Source organism: Puma concolor, chromosome E2 (assembly GCF_028749965.1).
Source record: "Puma concolor isolate L17-30 chromosome E2, mPumCon1.1.hap2, whole genome shotgun sequence".
In the NCBI taxonomy this organism is placed as follows: Eukaryota; Metazoa; Chordata; class Mammalia; order Carnivora; family Felidae; genus Puma; species Puma concolor.
The window spans coordinates 13,544,612-13,572,144 of NC_141681.1; the positions used below are offsets into that span (position 1 = coordinate 13,544,612).

General features: G+C 48.9%; 1 protein-coding gene across 3 annotated transcripts in view; it reads right to left on the reverse strand.

Moving 5' to 3' along the window:
* PDPR (pyruvate dehydrogenase phosphatase regulatory subunit) overlaps nucleotides 1–27,533 on the reverse strand; it is a 37,537-nt gene that overhangs the window by 9,794 nt on the left and 210 nt on the right. Inside the window, exons 1-16 of one of the 3 annotated variants that reach the window (XM_086688909.1) lie at nucleotides 25,851–26,934; nucleotides 21,246–21,539; nucleotides 19,955–20,088; nucleotides 14,246–14,327; nucleotides 13,986–14,149; nucleotides 13,185–13,306; nucleotides 12,250–12,367; nucleotides 11,368–11,517; nucleotides 10,116–10,308; nucleotides 8,291–8,415; nucleotides 6,299–6,454; nucleotides 5,970–6,103; nucleotides 4,963–5,111; nucleotides 4,358–4,470; nucleotides 3,182–3,276; nucleotides 1,537–1,626 (exon numbers count right to left, since the gene is read on the reverse strand). In XM_086688909.1, the coding sequence (XP_086545035.1) occupies nucleotides 1,537–1,626; nucleotides 3,182–3,276; nucleotides 4,358–4,470; nucleotides 4,963–5,111; nucleotides 5,970–6,103; nucleotides 6,299–6,454; nucleotides 8,291–8,415; nucleotides 10,116–10,308; nucleotides 11,368–11,517; nucleotides 12,250–12,367; nucleotides 13,185–13,306; nucleotides 13,986–14,149; nucleotides 14,246–14,327; nucleotides 19,955–20,088; nucleotides 21,246–21,469 (2,049 nt within the window). In that variant the 5' untranslated portion in view covers nucleotides 21,470–21,539; nucleotides 25,851–26,934. Of the gene's footprint in view, nucleotides 1–1,536; nucleotides 1,627–3,181; nucleotides 3,277–4,357; nucleotides 4,471–4,962; nucleotides 5,112–5,969; nucleotides 6,104–6,298; nucleotides 6,455–8,290; nucleotides 8,416–10,115; nucleotides 10,309–11,367; nucleotides 11,518–12,249; nucleotides 12,368–13,184; nucleotides 13,307–13,985; nucleotides 14,150–14,245; nucleotides 14,328–19,954; nucleotides 20,089–21,245; nucleotides 21,540–25,850; nucleotides 26,935–27,533 lie in introns of those variants that run through there. The other 2 variants (XM_086688908.1, XM_086688910.1) reach the window with 2 other exon arrangements.

The following is a 27,533-nucleotide window of genomic DNA, read 5'->3' on the forward strand; positions in this document are numbered from 1 at the left end:
AACCACAAACCCATACTCAGCAACACCACTAACTGTAAAAGTAATGGAAGAAAACTGGGAAAATTTTATAAGCCTGGAGTGGAGAAGTCCCTTTTATATATCAAACTCTAGAAGGCACAAAAGGCCGATCAACTCAATTACAATAAAAATAAAAAAATCTTCTGCAACATATGAAACATTTTCCTAATTTTTTAAAAAACCCTTCTACATGACAATAAATGAAAAGACAAATGACAAACTGGGAAAAAAACTTATAACTCAACAGCAAGGACTATCTGACTCAGACAATGCTCAGAAACTGGTAAACAGACCAATCATTCAATACAAAAATGTACAAAGGTATGACCGGAACATTCAGTTATGCAACATTTCTTAAACATTTACTATGTGCCAAATACTTCTCTAGGTGCTGGGGAAATAAAAGTTAAGACAGGCAAATATTTCTGCCTTCGGAAAACTGACACTTAAACAAGGATAACTTGCCGAACAAAGTAAAACAGATTTTATCAGACAGTGGTAGGCACTACAGAGAAAAAGAAAGTGGGAAGGAGGAGGGGGGAACCGGGGGATGGGGCCTCATCCAGCAGATACCACTCAAATAAGACCTGAAGCAGGCGCAGCTGCGAGAGTCTGGGGGGGGGGGGGGGCGGTGGGAGGACGAGCCAGGAGAGGGAGAGGAAATGCAAAGGCCCTGGGGAAGGAGCAGCAGCACATTCAGGGACAAGCAAGTAGCAGGACAGGTAGAGAAGGTAGGATCACATCAGAACAGGGTGGCGGACGGGCAGGCAGGAGTGTGCAGGTCCTATAGAAGAGCTTTTCCTTGGAAATGCACTCCAAAAAGTTGCTTCATACTCTGGTTTCTCTTCAGATCGCATAAATCTTTGGCCTTTTACAAAAAGTTGCTTCATCCCACATATAAAGAAAATTACAACTGCACTGACAATTCTCTGTCAGCCCAAAGTGTGGAAACCCTGTACTGGTACACGCACACACGTACAAGGAAAGAGATGCTCTTGTACACGGAACTGTTTATAACAGCAAAGGCCTACAACCGGAAACGCCTCTTAGTACCAGCCTAATGATTCAATGATCTGATAGAACACTATCCTGCTGTTAAAAAAAGAAACCGGAAGTGCTTCCTCTTTAGGGACTGACAGGGCAGATCTATACCATCAATTGGTGAAGAGATAAAGGACAGCAGTATGCTTCCATCTATGTTTCTAAAACGGGACTAAGAATGTCTTTGAACTTGCTCGCATATGCACAAAAATTTCTGACATGACCTTCAAATACTAATAGTTGTATCACTGGTAGTGGTTGATGGGAACTGGTCGGGTGGCACTAAATACTTTCCATAGGTTTTAAACCACGTAAATGTATTTCCTATTCGAAACCGTAAGTAACTTAGTCCAAAATGTTAAAGTGCCCCTAATGCAGCCTGCCTCCGTTCCCGAGGCCCAGTCAGATGTGGCTCTCTAACCCTGCCAGTGCCCGGCAGGCGTGCGAAAGCCGGCCACCTTCCTCCACGGGGCTCACCTCTATGGGGATGTAGAGCATGAATCCCGGCTCTCCTGTGTGAGTCATGCTCATCACCCTGATCCCATTTGCGTAGCCCACACTCATCTCCTGTGGAAGCAAAGGGAGGAGGTCAGCACGGAGAGTCTCCAGAGGAAGTGAGCGCTCAACATGTGTGTTAAAGGAACGAACACCTGAGGTAAACCTCTTATCAGCTCCGCACCCTTTGACCCTACGGCAGAGCCATGCGCCTGAGAGAAATTCATCCCCAGAGTGGTCTGTTTCCGAGTACTGGGGTCACCAGAAACGGAGCACGGTCTTTACACTCTTCTCATGAAACATCACCATTTCAGGAGCACTAGCCAAGCTGCTGGTGGGAAGTGGAGGCGAAGTCTTTACAATCGTGAAACATTTCTTTTCGCAAAGTCCTCCTAAAGGTTTGTTTTAGGGGTGCCCGAGTGGCTCAGTCGGCTAAGCGTCTCTTAATTATGGCTCAAGTCATGATTTCAGGGTTCGTGGGATTGAGCCCCAGTGCAGAGCTTGATTGGAATTCTCTCTCCCTCTCTTTCTGCCCCACCCCACTTGTGCACTGTCTCTAAAAATAAAGAAAGAACCTTAAAAAGATTTCAGTCAAGAGTGTCAAGAGCAACAAAGACCAGGCCTGTGTCTTCTCTGGGGCATCTGGCAGGCAAGTCCAGGGCACCTGCCCTACAAAAGAGGATGCGTGATGACCACAGAACATGGTGCACCTGCTACCCTGGGGTCAGAGATTAGGCTGCTAATTCAAAATGTGTTTACAGCAGCTCAGTTACCTAACAGGCCTCTAACACAATCCCTGTTCCTATAATGGCAAGTGGTTAAGTCCCAGAAGGCACTGGAGCAAACCGTTCCCACAGGAAGCCCAACATAACCTGCTACCCTGTAGGCTCACATAGGTGCATCATTCATTCCAGAACCCAAGGCCATGCAGGGAAGGGTTGCTGATGGCTAACGGTGAGACTGTTCTGTTGCTTTCACTCTGCCACGGAGAAAAAGGGACACTGTACAATGAGTACGTGGATCTCAGCTTAGGTTTGAACTTCAAAGAGCCTCCATCAGTCAGTAGCTGCCCCACAGCTGTTTTGCTACAGGTTGTCAAAACACTAGTCTGTTCGCACCTCTCTTACCAGTATTGTTACTACTTCTTTTACTCAGTTCCAAGATGCTACTGCTGCCAAATATAAGAAACTTATGTAAGTTGTTTAGGGCTTCACCTGAACATCTCTTACCTGGAGATACTACACACACAGAAGTGACTCTGTGAATGGAAAAGGAGAAGCACTGCATGGAGAGAAGGAACCTGACCTTAATTGGCATTTTTGGCGTTAGTGTCCTAATCCTTTAATTTACACATTTAATCCACTGCTACAAAAAGCAGTAAATAGAAAGGACTGATATTCAGAAAAGTTAAATCCACTTCAAAGATATCCTAATGCTTATTAAATAAGGAGACCTAGAAAGGTGAAAAATAAAGGGACGAATTTATTGAGACATTTTATTTGCTCCATAAAAGCCCCAACACACTCTCTCTGTGGACATTAATGCTGTAGTAAAACTGTGTAATTGCTATCCCTATAAAAGAAATATTCCCTGTCCATTTAAAAACTAGAACTTAATTAGCACCCACCTTGCAGAACAGACTTGGGAAGTGGTCTGGAGTCATAGGGGCATAGGACAACTCGGACAGCACATCCACAGCTCGAGGGCCAATCAGATTGAGGGCTAAACAGAAAAGAGCAAGAGATGTCTGGCCAGTCCAGTCACCGCTGAGCCAAAGGGAAAAGTCTGTTTGGGACTTGCTCTCTCACGGCCAGGCCTGGGTGATAAGCCCACGAAAGCGCCTCTCTGCTTAGGCAATCCCAGGATGGACACAGAGCGCCCCAAGTCAGGCAGACACCTCTCCTGACAGGCCTGGTAAATGCATGCACTGCTGACTGCTGGCCAGAGACAGCCTGGCCAGCGTGTTTCCTCTTCCCGGGGACACGGGGAAACAACATCCCATAGCCGCCTTTGTGGTTAGACTGGGAACGTGAGACCGCGTCCTGGCCAGGGCGATGGGAGCCCACTTCCAGGGCCGGCCACAAACCTCCCACACGGTTCCCATTGCCTCCTTCCTCCCACTGTTGCTATATGGTGAGAGCGGCCCAACCAGCCCAGGTTCCGTCATGGCACAGCAGCCTGTGGAAATTATACCCCAAACACCCTCTTGGGCTAGGAAACAACTTTGGTTCAGTAAGACTGTGTAGTTTGCCAATCCGGTAGCAAACAGTCAAACAGATCTGCTGCTGTGATGAACTGGCCACGAGGACATGTTGGGGGTGAGGGGCAGTGAAGTGGGGGATAGGCAAGCATTAAAGCTGGAATGAGGAGGTGAGGGAAGGGGCTGCTCCCTGACAAGACTGCTGAGGAAGAGGTAGATCATCAGGAAATTAAGTCCTCCTCAAAAATTATTCACTCACTTAAAAAAAAGTTGAGAAATTTTGAAGAAAACAATATTTAGGTAGTAGATTTAAAAATGTATTTTCGAAGTAATTTTCACTCATTCAACCAATATTTGCACTCCTCCATCCTGGCTGGAGGGGGCACAGCGGGAAACAAGACAAACGGACTGAAGCACAACTCACCCCTCACTTGCAAAAATGCAGGGACATATCAGGGATCAGTGTTCTATGACCAGGGCGCCTCCAGCACGCTTCTCACTCTGACCCCCATTTCTGAATGTCAGCTATAAAGAAGGCAGATGGAGAAGACATATCTGGACAGGCTGGCCTCTTGTGCAGCTGAGCCTGGAGGGCCGGCTTACCAGTGTATTTCCAGGTGACATCCTCCAGAAGCAGGTTGCTGTCTTCCGGCATGTGTTTCTTAAGCCAGGCCCAACAGTGGACCTGCTGGTCAGTTGGGGAAATCATGAAGAAACTGAAAGGGAGACCGGAAAGTAATGTAAGCCAGGCAGCAGAAAAAGCATCAGGAAGCAGTCAAGTTAACTCGTTTCAAAGCAGCCAATGAATGAGCAGAATACTGGCAAATGACCTCTTCGCCTTCAGAGGAGACCAGGGGCACATAATTCTAGGATATACTACATAAGCACCGAAGATCCCGGCTTCCTGTTAGTGCCAAGATATACAGACCTACTGACACACCAGAACACTTTTTCCCAGTAGGGGGACTGTTATTTCCACATCGATTTGTATATAATCGGGTATGTTTCTTCCCCATTTTCCCCCGTGGCTTCTATTTGCACTGCATTGCTAAGGAACTGGCCAGGAGTTACCGAAATGTCTTTTCGTCCTCAGTACGGTCATGGTTTCCCGGACCGTGAGCCGGACGCTCTGCTCTGCGAGGACACCTCCAGGAGGCAGCGCACCGCAGGGGTTGGGGGGTGGGAGGCAGGGCGGCAGCCAGCCTTACCTGCGCTTGCTGAGCCGCGCTATGCTACAGTCGTTTTCATACCCTCCACCCTCATTGAGCATGCCGGTGTGCACAATGTGGCCCACGGGTACATCGAGGTCATTGGAGAAGAGGTACTGAAGAATTTCCAATGCCTGGTCTCCGGTGGACTGGAGGGTGAGGAAAGAAAGCAGAGAGAGCGAGCACAAGAACAGCTGGTTGGTAACACAGTCTGCTGAGCAGTGTGACCCCCTGAGGCAATTCAATTAGCCAGTTCCCAACTGCAACAGTATCTGCGGATTTAGCAACAGTATCTACGGATTTACTCCACTGCGAGAAGCTCCAAAGAAAGCTCGTTGTTTTTATTATTTTATTTTATTTTTTTCAACGTTTTTATTTATTTTTGGGACAGAGAGAGACAGAGCATGAACGGGGGAGGGGCAGAGAGAGAGGGAGACACAGAATCGGAAACAGGCTCCAGGCTCTGAGCCATCAGCCCAGAGCCTGACGCGGGGCTCGAACTCCCGGACCGCGAGATCGTGACCTGGCTGAAGTCGGACGCTTAACCGACTGCGCCACCCAGGCGCCCCTGTTTTTGTTTCTTTTTACTGTTTACTTATTTTTGAGACACAGAGAAGACAGCATGAGTGGGGGAGGGGCAGAAAGAGAGGGAGACACAGAATCCGAAGCAGGTTCCAGGCTCTGAGCTGTCAGCACAGAGCCTGATGCGGGGCTCAAACTCACAGACCGCGAGATCATGACCTGAGCCAAGGTCGGACGCTTAAGTGACTGAGCCACCCAGGCGCCCCAACTGGCTCGTGATTCTAATGGTAAGTGGGCCTCTACAAGCAGATTAAAACCCAGAAACAAAGAGCTAAAACTTCAGAAAAATGTATTACAGTTTAGTAAAACACTAAAACATACCAGAGGTCTTACAAAATTGGTTTTGAAGTGGCAGATAAAAAAGGAGACATTCAACAAATATTCAGAAGTTTCTAATCTATTATTTGGGTTTCTCAAGCACTTACTGTTATTTCGAACTTTGTGAAAGAGGACATGTCAATGACACACACAGCTTCCTTACAGCACTTGACTTCAGACTCCACAATGTCAAACCAGTCTGGCTTATAGAAAGTCTTGCTCTGCTCCAATGCCAGGAGGTCTACAGACCGGCAAACAACAAAAGAAAAAGAGAAAAGGACATTTATATTGAGGACTCTCCCCATGTGGATTAGTATAGTGTGACAGGTTTTTCTTTATTCCTCCAGGAACACATTCTAACTGTAATACATTTAAAAATGGGTTTTATTAGTTCTCAAGGCAACAAAAGAATAAACATGAGAACGGGCCTTCTTACCCTTGTCTGGTGGCACGAAGTACTTCGGCCTCTCAAATCCATGTTTTTCCATCCACCTGGCTCCTTGTGCGTCCAGCCGGTCATAGAGAGGAGATGTGCGTAACTGCCTCCCGGTCTGGAAGTCCCAACGGGGAACCTTCAGATCATACAGCAGAGCTAGAACAGAAATAACAGTCTCTGCAAACCCAAACCACCGAGCCGAGAACACAGCATCTCTAGATTCAGGAGTCGCTCCTGTTCAAAAGAGCATGCTTTCCAGGCTAACGGGACCTAATGTGCAAACAGTTCCCAGTATAACAGGCAGGCTCCGGAAGAAAGAATGATGTTGCAAGAGCTGCCCTGATCTTTCCACAGAGTTACAGGGCCATGAGTCAGGTTAACAACTCCAAGTCTCTGTTCTCAATGACTGTTTCAAGTTAGTAGGCAGAAACAATGGGAGAAAGGTCATGCTTGTAAACCTTGCTAAGTCCCACAGCAGAGACGAAGACTGTATCTGAGGAGCAGAGTGTGAAAACATGGCACTTGCTTCTTTACAGTGCCTGTGTTGCTGGGATCTCAGGACTGTTAGACACATTTCCTCTCTAACATTTAACCCGTTTCTGAGGTGAAAGGGAACATAGCATACCTTGATTTGGTGGCTGCACAGTACTGTCCCAGTCACATTATTCACATAACAAAGCTAGGGTCACAATTCATTTCTCCTAATGTCCAATCTGCAACAGCAATAAGTAAAAATAGCCAGAAAGAGTGTGATCTCTAGTCCCTTCCAAAGAGAAGAACTGACCTCAAACTATTCCAAACAAGAGGTACATCAGAATGGGGAGGAGGCTGAGAAATTAAAGAGAAGGAAGCCATGCTGGTTGCCTTATCTTGCGACAATTTTTCAGTCTTCTCTGGTACTTTAGGTTCTATTTACCCTTTTCTCGTTTCCTGTCATGCCTCCCATTTCTATTACATGAGAATCAGAGAAGGCTACCCAGCGTGTCAGGTCATCACAGGGAAACTCGAGCTCCCTTATGATTTGCACAGGTTCTAAAGTAACAAATGGCTAGGGAAATTGAGACTTCTGGCGAGTCAACATTTTAACCAAAATATTTGCCAAAAATAACCTTAGCGGCCACCCATACTGCTGCCGGGTTGTCTCCCACCAGTAAGAGTTCTCTAGACAGGCTAAAAGTGAATACACAGGTGCTAAAGGTCGTTCAGAGGCCTCACCGTGAATGGGACCGCCTGCTATTAAACCAACAATTCATTGTTAAAGGATGGCAGTCACAGCATATGTAGAAACTCAACTGTGAACATAAACATGCCCCAAGTATCTAGCTATATATTTTGGCAAAGTCTCAGAATAGTTCCTCAGTACAGGAAGATGAAATTACAATCTGGTTTGGTTCAATTCTTGATACAAAACCTGTCTCTAGAAAATAAAGGTAAGGTAGAGTAACAAGTTAGAATGAAGCTGGAGAGAAGTAGGAATGAGGAGAACAGAAATGTACGTTTTGTATTTATATGAGAAGTAGTTTCCTATCTTGCTAGCATGTGACAGTTATGACAAAAATCACTCAGAGAAGCTTGAAGCTTTGAGAACAAGCCAAATCCTCTGCCTTGGAAAGCAAACTGTAATCTCAAAGATCAAGTGAGGAGAGAGAACATTCACCTGACATGGGCGCTTTCCAAGCAAAGTGGAAAGCAGACGATGCTAGGAATATACAAGAAGCTGCTGCGGGAAGTCTGATAGCAATTACCACCTGTAAGTCCTTTTCTTCTTTCCTGTTCCCAGAGGTAAATAAAGGACAACATACTAAAGAGATGGTTATGTAAATATCACATGGGGCCTAATGCCCCAACATGGGCCCCCTACCAGTCAAACTCGAGAGGCCAACTTGAAGCAATTCTTAAATAACTGAGGGAAAGATCTGCTCCTCTGAATGATCCAACAGCCCCCAAGAAGACACCTTCGACTAGATGCAAATGGGATCAAGCTCTACTCACGCATGACTTCCATGACCCGGTGGCGCAGAAAGGTACGGCTGCTCTGGAGGGCTCCAAAACGTTTCAAGTCCAATTCCCAGATGCTTTCTGATGGATAACCATGCACCATCCATTCGGCGAGGTACCTGTTTAGATGGGGAAGTTGCTGGGCCTCAGATGGGATACTCTCCTAACTGTACTAGGAAACAAGAACCAACAGAATCAAACATCCTGTCTTGTCACAGACTGGTTGAGAAATTCTGGGCAATTTCCTTAATTTTTCTGAAGAAACAAACACAGATCCATCTACTGCTCTCAAATCTGCTATGACAATCTTAGTTCTAATGATAAGGTTCCCTAGAAAGTGTTTTAAGACATAAGTGACATCTATGAAAAACATACTCTATTCATACATCCAATGGGCTTTTTCTGGAAAACCTTCAGGAGGTTATACATCTATCTGATCATATCTCTGCTTTTGGTAACTCCTCTTCCATGACTGTTTTCAGAACCATTCTACAAGTCACTCAAGAAAAGTGGCCTCAGTTGTTAAGCTTCCGACTTCGACTCAGGTCATGACCACACAGTTTGTGAGTTCAAGCCCCGCATCGGGCTCTGTGCTGACAGCTTGCAGCCTAGAGCCTGCTTCGGATTCTATGTCTCCCTCTCTCTCTACCCCTTGCCCACTCACACTCTGTCTCTCTCTCTCAAAAATAAACATTAAAAAAATTTTTTTTAATTAAAAAACAAAGTGGCCTCGGGGTGCCTGGGTGGCTCGGTTGGTTAAGCTTCTGACTCTTTTCAGTCAGTTCAGGTCATGATCTCATGGTTTGTGGTTTGAGCCACGTGTCGGGCTCCACACTAATATTGCCAAACCTGCTTGGGATTCTCTCTCTCCCTGTCTCTCTGCCCCTCTCCCACCAGTCTCTCGGTAAACTTAAAAAAAAAAAAAAAAAAAAAAAAAAAAAAAAAGTTGCCTCATTGATAAAAAAAAAAGTAACTTTTAATTGTGGCAAAATACAAAGAACATAAAATCAACCATCTCAGTCATTTCTAATTGTGAGGTTCAGTGGCATTAAGTACACTGACACTGCTGTGTAACCATCACAACCATCCACCCCCAGAACTCTTCATCTTCCCAAACTGAAACTCCATCCACCTGAGAAGCAGTCCCTCTCCATTCCCGTCCACAGCCTTGGCAACCACTGTGATACTGTCTGTCTTCATGAACGGTACTGCACACAGTATTCATCCCTTCTGACTGGCTTGTTTAATCAGTATGTGGTTTTTTTATTACATATACACATACATGTTTGTTTGTTTATTTTGAGAGAGAACAGAGAGGAAGGGAGAAAGAATCCCAAGCAGGCTCCACACTGTCAGTGCAGAGCCCAATGTGGGGCTTGAACTCACGAACCTTGAGATCATGACCTGAGCCAAAGTCAAGAGTTGGCAGCTCAAGCAACCGAGCCACAGAGGTGCCCCATAATCAATATGTAATTTTTAAAGAAAACTTGTACTACTCAACATGATCGTCTGTGTCACTCACCATACTTACTGTTTACAAACTCAAATGCACACTCAAAGGATCAAAACAGCTGAAAAGTACATCCCACAGGCTCCATGACTAATTCCAAAAAGAGTTACTGAAACCCTGTGCACAGTGACACTGCTAGAATATCCCACAGTGATTACTTTGAAGGGGACAACTCCCAAATGAGGTGTATCTCCTCCTTACTATCAACACACCGGATTATATACACACACTACACACCATATTAGTAACAAGTCACTCTGGGAAGCACAGCAGAGCCCAGCAAGCAGAGTCTAATCAAGACAGACTTACCTTCCAGCCCCTCCTGCAAACGACAGGCCAGCAGAGTTCATTCCCACCAGGACGTAGTAGCCCTGCACTGCCGGAGACTCGCCCATGATGCACCTCATGTCTGGGGTGAAGGTCTCGGGGCAGTTGACCAACTTCATGATCTCCAGAGTCTCCAGTTCTGGCATCCGACGCAGGAGGGAACTCAGCAGGGGCTCTGAGCCATAAAAACAAACCCAAATAGAGTCTTGAGCTTTAGGGAATTCAAAGACTTCAGCTCCTTATACTTTCCTATCAGAAAATCACTTGAAAGGGGTTTTCTCAGAAGAGCCAAACGGGCCCTAGATCAGAAAGTAGAAACCCTGGTGTAATTAATGGACACACCTACAAAGCACGTGGCATAAAGACTAAGAAAAAGGACACTTCTTTGCAAAGGCCAGGAGCTATGGAAGGGCACACAATACATGTGACTACAGATAAGATCTCCAAGGGATTGCTGTTTGTGGAAACCTCTTCAGTGACACTCGAGGAGACATAGGATAAAGGCAAGGATTTCCACAGTTGGAAAAGCTGCAGAAGACAGGACCTTGGCCTGTTTGAAAATAAGTCCATCATATGGGACAGTGGTAAGAAATGAAACCAGACTAAAGCTGGCTGGTGGGTACACAGAAGGTTCTGTATACTATTCTCTCCACTTCTGACAGTTTAAAATCCCTCAGAATAAAAAGTTTATTTTTAAAAGGTCCATCAAGGGTTGGGAGGCAAACTCTTCATTATAGACAGTTTCTTATCTTTTGAATTTGGAAACATGGGCCTTTATTAACTATCCAGTAAATAAAATTATTACAAAACTGAGTAGAACATAAATATCGAATCACTGTGAGGCACACGTGAAACTCATACAGTACTGTAGGTCAGTTCTTCAATAAAAACAAAAACCGAGTAAAAGACTGTATTAACAAAACAATTCTGCTTTCTAAAAACGTCTTCAGTCTTACATGCAGTCCTACACAAAAGGTTTCCTCCTAGCCTAGCATTTCAGCAATGATTTTAGTTAAGTAATAAGCCTGGGATCCCCTAACCAAGATTTTCATCCCCCGAATCCAGTACCCAGTGACCGCAGCCTTAGACCAGGCAGACCCTGTGGACTGCCTTCTGAAAGCACCTCATGGGGCTGTTACAAAGATCAAAGAAGAATCTCTTCTTGAAAATGCTTTCAAAAAGATAGCATCTTACACAAACACAGGGCATTATAGTTATCCTGTAGCTCACACACCAAAGTGATCCCAGTCTTCCTGCAGATTTTGAATTTCCAGCTGGTTCTTGCCCTCAGTAAATATTGGCTTCGGGTTCTTCTCAAAGCCCCCAGACAAGATGCCACCCTGCCAGTTCCGGATATAAATTCTTCCATCAGCATCCACAACAGCTGAGGAAGAGAAATGACAAGGGAGTCGGGGGTGGGGTGGGTAGAAGGGAAAAGCAAGGTTTAGAGGCAAGCCAGCTTTCTAAAGGGACAGAAAAAAAGCAGAACAAAAACGCCTACTGGCTCTGTTAGTGAAGAGCATCCAGTGAACACAGAGCTTTCAAGGTGATGGGGGAGGATCCTCCCTCTCAGATTACAGTGGAGACTATTTCTCTATCCCTGACCTGCTTAATTCCCTAGAAGCTCTGTCTAGTCCTCACAACCAGACTATAGAACTGCTGTAGTGACCGTGAAAGCCTAGCAGAAAGGGGGTACGGCGACCTCATTCTAGGGGTTGAGACCTGCCACGTGACGTCAAGCCCTCTCCTGTGGTGCTTGGGGTCCCTGAGCAACCGGACTCTGTAGCTTACCTATAAGCTCTCTACAACATATGCCATTCAAGCCAAAAATTCCAGGTTATATTCCAAATATTCTCAATTTGGACCTCTGTTTGGGAATGCAATTAGCTTACAAAACTAACAAACCAAAACACGGCTTCAGCGGAATGCCCGTTTTATCCATCCTTTCGTAAGGAGTTCTTACGGGCAAGTTAGGATTGGGTCCGCCTCCCTGTAACATGCTTCAGAAAAGACAAGGCTCTCTCAAGCAGAGTCTGTCCTTAGCACAAAGTCTTCCTTTTCAGAGGACAGAACAGTGGCAAGGAAATGAGATTAAAGACAAAGCGTAAGTCCTCACTTGGTGTGTTGCTCTGCAGAGGGGTCTCCAAGGGGCGAGTCAGAAGGTAGAAGTGTTCGCAGGCATGTAACGGGATACTAACCGGCTCCTCGTTGGACAGACCCAGCTCGTATGCCCACTACAAACGGACGGATTGATTTGTGGGTGGGAAGAGGAACAGAAAGACAAATGAGCAAGTTCAGCCGCTTGAAAAGAGTTTAATTCAAGTGGCCTATGTGTGCTCTTGTCCCAACGTCTGGGGCGGGAAGCCACACTGCAGCCTGCTTTATTTAGCTCAGTTCATGGGGGGGAGCAACACCAGGCTTGTTAAACCATAACCATTCTTCTTTTTTTTTAACCATAATCATTATTCTTATACCAAAGAACGACAGACTTAGGAGCTCGTGGGGGGCAAGTGAGGCCCTTCGAACAAAATGCCTGACCTCGACTACAAACCCCGAATACCATCATATGTGATCTTCATGAGGCAAAAAGTACCCGTAGGTCACCACTCGAAGATTGTCGAGTGGAAGGCAAGGCACCAATATGCCTTAAAAGTAGAAGCAGCTTAGTGCTCTGAACTGAATCCAGGCTCCTGACACAAAAGATAGCCTAATACTTATGTGCTAGGTTGTAGAATAAAATGAAATACCACAGGAAGACCCAACAACGAGGATGTGTCAATGCCCAACCGTTTTTGTGGCCTTCCTGGCCAGGAGAGCACGCATTAACCCAGGGTGGAGGAAGGAAAAGGTCACGACGGTGCTTTTCCTTGAGGACTAGCTACAGGCTTCTGATGGAGCGCACGAGAATTCTGAGGTTTCTAGTCCAAACAATAGGTGGTCCCTGACACCTGCTTAGTCCATCACAGTATTAACCTTACGTCTTCACGCCCCAAATCCCGGCAGTGACTGTTGTTACGTTAGATCAGTGACCCAGTGTTGTTGCTAACCTACCTGACCAGCACAGTTGACAAAATACTGGCACTCAATCTGTCCTTTATCGGTCTCCACGCCGGTTACTTGGCCTTTTTTGACCATTACATGAAGCACGCTTGTACGGTCATAGATCTGCACACCTGTTCCAAGGTAAAGAAAGAGGCAGTGCATCCATCTTCGGATGGCCCAGAATTAAGGCAGCAGCAGATTCTGCAGCAGATTCTAAACCCGTGAGAAATGATGAAAAAGCCAGGTCAATGCTTTAATTTAAAAACACAAAAACTTCCAGGAACCACATCCTGGGGCAGTGTCCATGGGCCTCTTCCGTGACTGAAAACAGCAGGTCACTTTAGTACACAATTCAATTCTAGGAACCATAAAAGGGGGAGGGGAGAAGAAGATTAAATAGGGCGTCTTAAATCCAAATCCACCCACACCATGAATCAGTTCATCCAAAGTGCAGAACACCATGGACACTACTTAGTCTTCCCCTCATTCATTCCAAACCCAGGACATGACCAGCTTTCGGACTCAGTCCCCACCAGGTCTTCTGCCCTTGGAGCTTCTCACGTTCTGTGGGGGGGGGGGGGGGGAATTCCCCTAAGTTTGAACTTACGGTCATTACTAAAAAGCAGTTCCTTAGAACTTTAATAAGAAAAATGTGGCCGTGAGGAAAAACACTTATTAACTTAAGAGAGGATATTCAAACAAACATTCTAAGAGCCAGTGTTCAAATATGGAAGCCGAGTTGGGGTCACTGCCGATTGGAAGACACCTTCTTACATGACCTCTTTCCTCCTCACCCAGAAACATGCTTACCATTTTGGGAGGCAGCACTTGCCAGGGCAAGAGCCACATCAGCAGAGGACACCACCGCATCCTCGGGAACATGCATGGCCCCCACCAGGTCGTGCACGTTTAGGAGAGGGTGAAGTTCGGCCACTTTCTTGGGGGAGATGATCTCAGAAGGGATGCCTATGACACTGCCACAGAACACAAGGGGACAATGACATGCATGGCCCTCTGGCAGAGGTCAGTCTGACAGGAGTGTCAGGACAGGCTTCTAGTCTCATACATACTTCAGCCTGGAGTTGATACGCTTCAGGGAGATGAGCCGGTCCTGAGTTTGGGCCAGAAAGATGGAGCCTGTCCTTATGTAACCTGGAAGGAAAACCAGCCCAGACTGAGCAGACCAGGCCAGCTACAGGGATCAGGTGGGCGAGCCCACTAGGTAACAGGTTAGAAGACCCGTGAGTGGCCCTGGCATAGCCCCATCCAAACACACTCAGCTGGGGTTTGGGGAGGAGTGAGTAGGATTTTAGTGTACATCTTAAATAATCACTCTATTTTTTTAAATGTTTGTTTATTTTTGAGAGAGAGAGAGACAGAGCATGAGTGGGGGAGGGACAAAGAAAGAGGGAGACAGAATCTGAAGCAGGCTCCAGGCTCTGAGCTGTCAGCACAGAGCCAGAGGTGGTGCTCGAACTCATAAACCGTGAGATCATGACCTAAGCCAACGCTGGATGCTTAACTGACTGAGCCACGCAGGTGCCCCTTTAAATAATCACTCTTAAAGTCAAAATGAGAGATAACTGTTGCTACAAAGCCTTTGGGAGGGGAATGTACCCCCAGAACCCACCTCTTTCTTTGGTCTTTTTAGGCTTTCTCCTCGTGGTTTAGGTGGGAGTATGGCCCCAAATGCAGGCCACTCACAACATGGGCACCCAGGAGCTACACCCACCCTTTCCTTCCCCAGCATAGCCAATGGGCACATGGCCAAAGTTCAGCCAATCAGACCCCCTGGGATACCGGGTCTGGAGCAAGTGGGTGAATGGCTGGAAGCCAGTCATCTCGGAAGCAGCAGCGTCCTGGCCAGACCGGCCCTGTTTCAGTTGAGGGGCTACCTGTTGTGGGCTCCCCATGGCCTGGCCTCCACGTTACCTGCTCCAGCCGGCAGCCTCCTGCCAACTCACTGGCTCCGAGGGCCTTCCAACAAACTCCTTTTGCCCACGCTGGCCAGAGTTGATTCCTGCTCTTTGCAGTCAACATATATGACACACCCGTGATCATGCTTTGGTCAGTGACGACCCCCCTAATATGCAATGACTCTCAGTTCTAACGATGAAAAAACTGAATCAGCTACCATTTTGGGTTTTTTAAAAATTTTTTAAATGTTTATTTATTGTTGACAGAAAGAGACAGACAGCATGAGCAGGGGAGGGGCAGAAAGAGACAGAGACACAGAATCCAAGTAGGCTGTAGGCTCTGAGCTGTCAGCACAGAGCCCAATGTAGGGCTCAAACTCACTGTGAGATCTCACAAACTGTGAGATCATTACCTGAGCCCAAGTTGGATGCTTAACTGACTGAGCCACCCAGGCACGCCTCAGCTATCTTTTAAAAAGGCACTACAAGAGGATCATTTAAATATTTTCCTCATCTCTTTTGAAACCATCAGATAAGTATGTCCTTCCCTGACATGACAAGAATGTCTAAGTTTGGAGAACTGAAATTTCAGAGAATGGCTTTTAAAAACTATAGCTAGGGGAGCCTCAGTGGCTCCATCAGTTAAGCATCCGACTTTGGCTCAGGTCATGAGCAGAGCCTGCTTCGGATCCTCTGTCCCCCTCTCCTACCCGCCGCCCCCCCCCCCCCCCGCCCTGCTCATACTTTGTCTTTCAAAAATAAACATTAAAAAAAATTTTTTTTAATAAAAAATAAAAACTGTAGCTACACCAGACCAGTGCAGTGATCCTGGCCAGTAATTCACTGGCTCATCACACTCTGAATCTCACTGCAAAGGGTTCAGCAGTCACTTCCTACTTACTACCAAAGATCCCACATGGGAGGAGAGTGTCACTGTATACAAAGCTACACAACACATCGCATTTCACACATGATGTCAAATTGTGCTCTTCCCAACAGAACCACCTGTGATAACAACATATCACCTGTTAACAAGATTAATGGTCTGTTGTTTTCCCGCAGAGGACTTTTAAAGTTTGGTCTAGAGCTTTCTGACACAAAATTTCCTGTCACAGGTGTGAAGCCATAAAATAGAACTCTTACATTCAATAAGAACAAAGTACACATCTAATATTAAAAGACGAGTTAGAAAAGAAATATAAATAGCCAATAAGCCCACAAAATAATGTTTAAAAGAAAAAGATGCAAATTAGGATCTGATAACTTCTTCCATCTCTCAGATTAGCAAAAAGAATAATACCCAATGTTGGGCGCCTAGCTGGCTCAGCGGGTAGAGCCGGCAACTCTTGATCTCAGGGTCATGAGTTGGAGCCCCATGTTAGGCACAGAGATTACTTGAGAAAAAAATAATATAAAAAATAATACCCAGCGTTGAAAGACTAAAAAGATACAACTGCTCTCAAACACTTATGGTGAGAGGGTGGCCCTTTCAGAGGATGATCTGGCAATACCTAGCAGAGTTTAAAATACACACACTCTTTGCTCAAATTATCCACCTTTTAGAAATCTATCCATTAGATGGGGCGCCTGGGTGGCGCAGTCGGTTAAGCGTCCGACTTCAGCCAGGTCACGATCTCGCGGTCCGTGAGTTCGAGCCCCGCGTCAGGCTCTGGGCTGATAGCTCAGAGCCTGGAGCCTGTTTCCGATTCTGTGTCTCCCTCTCTCTCTGCCCCTCCCCCGTTCGTGCTCTGTCTCTCTCTGTCCCCAAAATAAATAAACGTTGAAAAAAAAAAAAATTTAGAAATCTATCCATTAGAAATAACAAGAGAAAACAAAGATATACTGACAAGGATCTTTACTGCATCATTATTTAGAACAAAACAAAAAAAAAAAAAAAAAAGAGGAAACTAGGGGGTGCCTGGGTGTCTCAGTCAGTAAGTGTCTCACTTCGGCTCAGGTCATGATCTTGCGGTTCGTGGGTTCGAGCCCTGTATTGGGCTCTGTGCTGATAGCTCAGAGCCTGGAGTCTGCTTTGGATTCTGTGTCCCCCCTCCTTTCTGCTCCTTCCCCACTCATGCTCTATCTCAAAAATAAACATTAAAAAAAAGAGTAAAAAAAGAAGATGAAACTATAAACGTCAGGTAATGGGAAAATGGATAAACAAACCAATACATACTATGGCACATTCCTCTGCAGGTATAAACAAAGACGACGAGTTATTTATATGAGCCGACTTGAAGAGCACTCAATAAAACACATTCATTTAACTATTATTTTTTTTAATTTTTTTATTTTTGAGACAGAGAGAGACAGAACATGAACGGGGGAGGGTCAGAGAGAGAAAGAGACACAGAATCTGAAACAGGCTCCAGGCTCTGAGCAGTCAGCACAGAGCCCGACGCGGGGCTCGAACTCACGGACCGCGAGATCGTGACCTGAGCAGAAGTCAGACGCTTAACCGACTGAGCCACCCAGGCACCCCTCATTTAACTATTATTAAGAATGTTTCTGGGGGCGCCGGGGTGGCTCAATCAGTTAAGCTCTGACTTTGGCTCAGGTCATGATCTCACGGTTCGTGAGTTCAAAACCCGCGTTGGGCTCTGTGCTGACAGCTCAGAGCCCGGAGCCGCTTTGGATTCTGTGTCTCCCTCTCTCTCTACCCCCCCCCCCCCCCCGCTTGTACTCTGTCTCTCAAAAATTAATAAATGTTTAAAAATATATTTAAAAATATTTCTGTATTTGACGAACAAGAAAGTAACACAGAGTGGAGAAATAATCCCCAATAAAAAGATGGGACAAAGAGCATATGATAAACTGTTAAATAAACAGCACCGACAAAGGTAAGGCAAAATTTGGAGAAAAAGATCCGCGTGGGCTACATGGTCTGGAACAGGCACTGCATGAAGTACTGATGTGTCAGAATATTTAAGTAGGGAACATACCCCTCACGTAAATGAACTATTTTCAGAAGATTAGCATGTAGTATCCTAATCGTGAAGTCCAGGTTGTACACAGGTCACTCGTCTTCATTTAATGTCTTAAAACCAGCCCACTGACTGGCAGCGACCAAGTAGCACACACCTGCGCGTTCTGCCGGGTAACAGAATTTTCCATTGGGGTACCCCAGGTCACCTTTCACTGCACCACCGCTAAACTGCACTGGGGGTGATGGATTGACTGATCCCTGGACTCTCCCTTGCCTGACTTCCGTGCTGTCCCACAAGCATCAAGGGGATACAGGACCTAATAAGGGTTTCATGGTGACCCAAAACTCAACTGAAATTGTTTTACCTTATGGAAAAGAGGCCTAGGACCTGATTCCTCTGGCACCCAACCAGCTGAGCACCACAAGGCCCGGCAAAGCACGAGGAACTGAACCGGTGGACCGGAAGTCAGCAGTTCTGGCGCTGGGCCCATTACACGGACCCTCTGCTGACTCAATCCCTGGGAGATACCCGATGCAAGTACCGGTTGCCATCAAGTTAAATCCAACCCAGAGGGACTCTTCCCGCCTGTCCTGCACGTATCCCACATCTTCCCTAACAGAAGCCAGAGACGGTGCAGCGGCAGGCACCAAGCACATTTACCATCTTCACTCGCGAGTCCTCGCCTCTCAAAAGCAAGCCTGGCCGAGAGCGAGGACACCATGGGGGTCAGGCTCATCTACCGGGCAGGGACCAGGGTGAGGCGGGTGAGGCGCCCGCTGTCAGCACTGGGCCAGCGCAGGGCCGGCCGGGGAACCCTGCTCACGTGCCCAAGCACGTACAGCCTCTTCCTGCCTGCCTGTAGCTCCTCTCCTGGCATCTCCCCTTCTCCACTGCCACATCTACCCAATCCTGTTACAGGACGCTCATCTTAACCCAGAATTGACAAACAAGGTCACACTTCACCAGAGTGCGAATTATATGAAAGGGAAAGCTATAAAACCGTAGTCTGTCGTCAGAATCTCTAATGATTATAATCTCACCTTCCCCAGTGAAAACTGTGTCATACGCCACATAATTTCCAGTTGGCCGGCAAAGTGAGCCACAGGCCGTGCGTACCCCGTGACCACATGGCAGAGCCACCTCAGCTGGCACACAGATCGAGCTACCGTCCTTGTCAGGAGGGGTCTTGACTTCCCTGTGATTTGAATCACGCAGGTGTTCTGGAGAGCAGCCCTGAGCTACACGAGCGACTAGGCCCAGCTACTCGCTTAGGACAATTCCCGCGGCCACCAAACGGTTGCACCAGCTACGACACAGGCTCAACCCTGGGCTTCTGGCTAGTCCATCACCTCGCGACAAGCTGACAGACCTGCTTCCCACTTGTTATCATATGGAACCGCCCCATAGCTTGGTCTCCCCGTCCTACTTGCTCCGGTCGTATTCGGCTCACGATTCCCCGGGATCTTTTCCCTTGGTGACGCACACAAGGGGTAACATACGCTTAAGCTTTACAGTCACAAATATCCTTAAGCGCAACTGGTGAAATTCAGTGGCTCAGACTATGATTTCACTGTCAAGCACCAAAACTTAAGCACTTCCTTCTCTTCCTCCTTCAGGAGCCAGATGTGGCCACCTAATATATACTTCAGAGAGTGAAATAGGAAAAGGCACAGGAAAACTTTCACATCATAGGCATTCTGGCATCTGGATAGGATCCGAGATAATGACCGAATCCCCTCGATAGATAAGGAAACGGGAGACAGCTCAACACGCTCACACACTTGCCCGAGGTAAGACCAGGACGAGTGCAGAGCTCGGACTGAAACTCAAGCCTCAACTAAAATCCCCGGGCAGGCTTGGTGTCGGACCGCGTATGGTACTGAGTGAAAGAGTCCGGGCCACAGGCAGACCAGTAAATGGCAGAGTACCTGCTTACCTGTTTGGATCCCTGTTTCTTGCTCTAACTGCTGGTAGAGTTTGTTGGAATAGTCTGCCATCTTCTGCTCGATGGTCAAGTGCCTGGCGGTGCTCAGGATGCCGGCACAGAACCTCGTAGAGCCAGCGGCCAGCCTGCGGGATGGATCCAAAATGCTCTTAGGTAGACTCGCATATCTGTGAATGCAGCTAGTTCTAAGACCCTCATTACTGGCACCGACCGTAATATCAAAAGATGGAAACCTAAATATCCCGACAGGAGAGGGATTTCAAATGTTGGCGTTCACCTACACGACGGGACGCCGCGCAGCCGTAAAAAAGGCACGAGAATGCTCTTCTGCAACAATATGGGAATCCTACTGAAAACAGCATGGGAGGAGCACTACTTAATATGCTACTAACTTGTACAAAAAAAGAGAAAAAAATAGCAAGTGAAGACCCACGTACACACGTACACGCTGACCAACACGTTTGCTCATATACACGGGGGGTGTCTGGAACGACACACTAGGAACTTAATTTGCCTCCAGCGAGGGAAACTTCAGCTAGAAGTCAGGGATGAGAAGCAGACTTTCCCTGCACACTCTTTTACAGTTTTTAATTCTGAATCGTGTAAATGCATTGCCTATTCGGAGAGAATTACAACAGACTTGTTAAACGTCATTCAACTTCTGGTAGGCAATAGAACAAAAAAGGACTGTAAGGGAAAGTGAGACAACTTGTACCAAGTACGAACCTTAGTCAGTAATAAGGTTTCCATACTGATTCATCATATTTAACGGTAACCCCAACCTAAGGTGTCAGTCCCAGGTGCACACAGGCGTGAGGCACACGGGAACTCGGTACAACCTTTGCATTTGTTCTGTAAATCTAGCACGGCTCTAAAATAAGTTAATTCAGTGGGGGGAAAAAAAGGAACAGAAAGAAGACAGGATGCAGCCAATTTCATTTCCGCCCATAGAGGGAGCTCCAGAGCCACGGGGTCTATGTTGCCATTTGACCGCCCCTACCCAGAGAACAAGATGGTAAGATGTGCCTGGACCCTGAAATAAAACGCACCCTCTTCGGATACTCGGCTTCGCGGCATCTGCCACCTCTCTCAGAGCCCAAAAACACGGGTATTGCACATCGTGAAACCATGGACAGGAGATTTCGCCTTTCCGTGACTGTTCTCATGCTACTTAGCGACAGGTTAGCCACTGCCGGGACAGGTTACCGGGAGCAGAGGGGGTGAGGGAAGCCCACGCAGTTGGTGCAACATGGCCCCAAGCCGGGTCCCGTCTGGTCCTTACCTGCCCTGCTCCAAAAGGACAATATCCTTCCAGCCCATCTTGGAGAGGTGATAGGCCACGGATGTGCCCATGATTCCACCGCCACAGATGACCACCTGTGCCTGGGCAGGCAGGGCGACAGAATGCGCCTCGGCAGCTGGCGCACCGCTTCTCCCCGACGACCAGTTCTGCCATCCTCGGCCGGTCCTTTGTCTCCGGGCCACCGACAGCAACCGGGAAAACATCACGTCTGTCAGTCAGCAGCTCGGAGATGTGCTCCCACTCGGCCAAAGAGGAGATTCTCCCCAATTCAAACTAGACAGAGAAAGCAAACAGATTTCATTCCACTGTACTCAGTGCGCCGGATTAGTGACAAAAGAAAAGGAGGCAACAGAGAATGACAATCATCATGCCTCATCCAGACAGAGGCACAAGCACATGCAAAGGCCCTGAGGGGAGGCACACCTGAAGGAGTCCGAGCACAGAAGGGAGGCCAGCGTGCCCACAGCTCGACGGCAAGGCACAGTCGACCAGAGACGAGGCCGGAGAGGCAGGCAGAAAGCAATGACACAAGCGCTTGGATGCCTCACGAGCAGCTGGGATTTTACTCCAAGTGCAAAGGAAAATACTAAAGCAGGGAATGAAATGATCTGATACGCTTTTCCTAAGATCAGCCTGGCTCCACAGTGGGGACTGGACTGGAGGAAAGGCAGGGCTAGGAAGCTACCGCAGGAGTCCAAGAGGGAGGGCACGGTGGCTCACACAAGGATGGTGGCGGTGGAGTCAGAGCCATGACTGGATTGTTGTGGATGGTGAAATGACAGTACTTAACTTGCCAACAAACCGGATGTTAAGATGGGGAGCGGGAGAAAGACGGACGATGGCAAAGTTTCCAGGTTAAGCGACGGGTGCCACTTCCTAAGGTGTGAAGGACTAGGGATGCGGAGGGAGGCGGGAAGGAGAGGGAGAGGGAGGCGGTGAGGGCGCGTGCGCGCATACCGAGGTGTCAAGGGCGAGACACCTAGCAGGCATCCACGTGGAAGTGCCAAGCAGCTAGATAACCAGGCCTGAAGCCTGGGGAAGACACGGGGTATCCGGAGACCCGGCAGTCTGAGGAACAACTCTGAGGCTCCCCAGCAGGCACAGCTTGGCAAGAGAAAGAAAGTACTGGACGGGGGACTGCGCGCCGGGGCAGACTCACAGAGCGTCCAAACGGCTGAGCGGCGGAAAGGGAACCGGGCAGAGGTGTCACAGAAGCCGAGAGAGGAGATGGTTCACTACAGAGGGTGGCCAGGGATGGAGCAAGACGGCCAGGTGCCTGCCGGGACTTGACGACACAGAGGTCCTTGGTGTCCTCAAAGAGGACATTCCCAGGGGAGTGCCAGGGACGAAGTACGGCCTAGAGCAAGCTCAAGAGCAAGGAGATGAGGGAGTGTGCACAGCTTCTTCACGTGCTGCCCGGAAGGGAGCAGAAACCCCAGACAGGAGGAGAGAATGGGGGTGGAGCAAGGCTATTTGTCTATAAAGGTGGGAGCCACGGAGACTGTTTCAGGGCTGGCGAGAAGGGCCAGGAAGAGGGAAAGAGGTGGGGGAGGAAGGAGAGGCGGTGACAAAGAATGAGGTCCTGGAAAGGAAGGGAGGAAGGGAGGGAGGGAGGGAGGGAGGGAGACAGAGAGACAGAGAGACAGAGAGAGAGAGAGAGAGAGAGAGAGAACGAACCCAAAGCCGCAGTGAGGGACGGTGTGCCCCGCGTCTGCACAGGCCACAGACTGGAGACGCCAGGTCCCACGGCCCCTTCCTGAAAGCAGGGGAGGACCGGTCATGGCGGGCTTATGACGAACCACGGGAGTCACAGGCTGCGACCAAGCGCATGTCCCTCTGAGATGACTAACACCATGAGGTAGATTAGGGAGCGGACAGGTTCAGGCCACCAGGGAGAATTACTCTAAGGGCATAAGAGGACTGTTCAATTTTTAAGAAACTGCAGACAGCCCTGTGGGCGAAGGCACGGTCTCCGAGTGTGGGGAGACGGCGACACTTCAGAGGAGAGCCCTGGCAGCCCGTGCGCCCACCAGCACGCCGCTACCAGCCCGGGACCCACGGAGGGCCCCCGACGGCCCAGGTCGTCCAAGGCCAAGGTGTGGGTGCCCATCCATCAGACAGGATCTCAGAACTGAGACCGAGCAGGCCTCCACTGCGTCCCAAGGAAATCCCATCCAACCAGGGCTGATTACTTTGGCCACCTTGTGGTGATCTCCAGGCCTCACCTCCTTGGTCCCCGCCAAACCGTCTCAAGACAGAAGCTTCTCCACAGCCAGACTTCCCACAATCTCATCTCCATATGACCGATTTCTCTCTCTCTCTCTCTCTCTCTCTCTCTCTCTCTCTCTCTCTCTGCTGTCCTCCCCCTCCAAACCTCTCCACCGTGTCCTCCAGAACATCCTTTCCAAACTGGAACACCCAGCCCTTCACCTAGCTTCTCTCCACCTCTGCTTCAACAGAGACACAGCTCTACTGAGGGAAACGCCACTGCCACGTGGCCAGCCCGTCCCACTGACCTTGCCATCAGGAGGGGGGGAGGCGGGCACCCTTCTCCCTTCAGAACCATTACCACTTGGTCATGCTTGAAAAGACCCTGTTCCCTCATGGCTCACACTAGCAGGCACCCCGTAGCTAGCCCCGGGCCACTGCGTGTTCAGCCACAGGCAGATGTCTGTCTACATTCAGGTTCTGAACCCACGACACTGCTCCTCTCCCAACCTGGGACCCCACCTCCTTCCTTCCTTCCAAACACAAAACCTGTCTCCTCAACTCCTGAAACTCCACCTGCATCTACGACCACCTCTTCCTTCAACCTCGTAGGGTCAAAAGTTGATCCCTCCCCACGTGCCCTGGATCCCTCTCTCTCCTTCCTTCCCTTGACTCCGCTCCATCAACTGTCCCCTTCCACGTACCTTCAGTGTTTCCTCCAATCCTCAGCATTTTAATACGCTCAAGTCCCTCCCAACTGACTTAAGAAATACAAGAAAGGCTCCATACCAGTCTTCCAATGGTGATTTTTAATTTTACAAATTCTGAATTATAAAAATTGTGGTCTTTGTAAACAACACAAACGTAGAAGGAAATTAAGATCTCCCATCATGCAAAATACTCAATTCCAGGGCTGATGAAATTTCCCCAGACTTATTTATCTTGCAGCACGTGCTCCCCTGACACCCACCTGTGTGCCACCACCTGTCTTAAAGTCCTTTTTGTTACACCTCAGTGATTGCACAGTCTGCCGGCCGGTTACACCAAAATTTACTATGACGTCACAACCTGTCTTTTTCACTTGACAAGAAGGGCTTCCTATGGTATCTGTCACTTTCCCCCCTTTCCACCGTCCCGAACCCAAGCGGTTAAGCTCCCGTCCCGCATGCCGGAATACTGCTCTCACCAAGAATGCCACTGTTGCCACCTTCCGGGGACACCGGGCCCATCTCACTCACCCTCTCCACAGCACTGAACACCGCCGATCGCTCCCGCTACGCACGCACTCTGTCCCTGTTTTATTTTGACACCGACTACCCCGGTCACATCTACACCGCCTTCTCTCCCCTGCCCATCCTTCTGTGTTGCTGTCCCTCAGGGTGTCTGGGACCAGCTTCTCCTCTCAGTTCGCCACCCTCCAGGGTCATTTCACGCGTACCAAGACTGACGCCTAAGCCCACAACAGCCCCGAGCTTTACATCTGCACCTCGAGCTGAACAATGGCCATGTCCACTTGGGTTCCCGTGGGTCACACCCAGCACATCCAGAAGGGAAACCCACCTGCCTCAATCTCCAAATCTGCTCCCCTTCTGTGTCCCGCAGTGACACCATACACAAGAATCCCAGGTGTCACCCTGGGTTCCTCCCTCTCTCTCACCTCCTCTATGCGGCCAACCGTCATGGACTAACAATTCCACAGGCGACATTTCCCTCAGACCATCGACTTCTCCCCCTCCTCACTGCCATTACCTGAGTACAGACCGCCATCCCCGCTCAGATGAAGGCAGAAGCTTCCCGACAGGGCTTCCGCACACCATCCTCCCCACCCCCCCTCAATCCTTCCGAGGAGGGGCGTGGAGGGAGGCTTCTCAAATGAAACTCTTGTTCACACCCCTCCTCAAAACTCTGCAATGGCTTTCTGATGCCCTGAGGAAAACAGCATTCTCCTGAACAGGAAGTGTGCAAGATCCTTCATCATCAGGCTCATTCCTGACCTCCGGTCTCTTTCTCTCCTCTCCAGCCAGACGGACATACGTATACTTCCTCCAACAGGACAGGCACTGAGTCTCTCTGAAACCCCCAGGACCTGGGCACACTGTTCCTTCGAACCACACGGCATAGTTCCTGCCGCCCTGCCCCCCCAACATGGATAATCCCCTCAGCTCTCACCCTGTTTCACAGCTTATCAGACCCCCCTCTCCCCCAATACCGCCTCAGGTGACTCTTCTGTGTTCTCCCACAACACCCTGCACTTCTCCAGCACAGAGCCTCCCACACTGTCACAGCCTGTTTGCCAATCAGGGAAACGGCACAACGACCCCGCTGCAAATGCAGGCTTTGGGGGCAGACAGGTATGGGTCTGAAAATCTCCCCCACCTCTCATCAGCTCTATGGCTTTGAGCAAGTCATTCCATCTCTGTGCTCCAGGCTCCTCATCCACAAGGTGAGCTATGAACACCTGCCTCGCCGGGTTGCCACAAAGACTACAGGAACACAGACAATACAGGAAAAGCATGGTAACTGGCACCCGAGAAGCACTCAGTAAGTGCTAGTTTTTAGTCTCCTCTTACAATGGAGCTCTCTGGGAGCTGAGACCAGTTACCACTTCAACGTGATTCTGCCGGCATTCAGGGTAGGCACCTAGGAAATACAATCAACGGACGAATGAGAATATACAATAAACGAGATGGCAAAAATTCAGTGAGGACTCTGAGATCTTGAGGCTAGGCTCCAAGATTTCAGGGCATATCTAAATCACATAGAGTACTTTTTTAAAATTGTTTGCGGGTTTTTTTGTTTTTCAGAGAGAGAAAGGGAGCCAGCAGGAGCCGGGGAGGGGCCACAGAGGGAGAGAGAGTATCTTAAGCAGGCTCCACGCTGAGCATGAAGCCCGATCTGGGGCTCATCCCATGACCCTGGGATTGTGATTTGAGCCAAATCCAAGACACTCAGCCAACTGAGCCACCCAGGCCGGTAGAGAAGAATCTGAAGATGTCAAAGACAAAGAAATAAAAGGTGTAGCCGCGTTTAAAATAAGTTATATTTAAAAACAAAAAACAAAAAACTAAGATGGCCCTATAATATTCTCTCCCTCTAAGAAGAATCGCTAAGGCAACCTCAATATTGGGACTGGTTATGCTCACACCTGCTTACGACAAGAAGAGCAAGGGACAGCTCCAAGTCCCTCTGGGTTGTTCCCCTGTATGGTCCCAGCGTGTGTACAAATGGGCCGCTGGTCACAAGGAAGCCTAGTGAGTGGAGCTCGACCGACACACTTCCCACTCTTGCCTCAGCAGAAGGGCCACCTGGGACATTTCTTTCAAACAGACAGACAAAAACCCCAACACTACCCCAGGCTCTTTCTCTGGAGAGTCTGATCCTGCTGGTCCCGGGGGTGTATCTGTCAAAACGTGCCACCAGGTGATCAGGCAAGTTTAAGAAATTAATACATATCCCTAGCACTGGAAAAGTGTGCCCCGTGGCCCGGCACCGGCACCCCTCCTCCCTTTTCCCCCCTCCCCCCCCCCCCCGCGTGCCCGGAGGTCAGGCTTACAGAGATTCCCGAATCTAATGTGAATGTCCTTCACAGGGGTCCCGAGTGACCAAACATCACGAAGACAGTTCACCACCCTGGCCTACACTTTTCCCGGTAACTCGGCTTGCCGCACTCTGCAGCAGGCGTACAAGTTAGCGAAGCAGAGGCGGACCGCACGTCTCCAGGCGGGAAAACGACTGCACCTGCAGAGGGAGAAGGGTGGGCGAGACCAGCCAAACCCGCGCCAGGCGCTGTGCAAGCCCAAGGCGGGGAGCCCGAAGCGAGGGCACCCCGGCCGCTCTGGACATCGGGCTGAGGAGCGCAGGCCCGGGGGCAGCCGTGCACGGGGCCCCAAGGCCCGGACCCCGGACCCCGGACCCCTTCGGCCGGACGCCGCACAGCCGCAGACCGACTGAGAAAGACGAGGCAGACCCACTCCCGCCCCGGGCCGCCGGAGTCCCCAGCGACCCGCCAGGAGCGACAGGAAACGAGGGGCGGCCGCGACCACTCCCGAGGAAGACCAA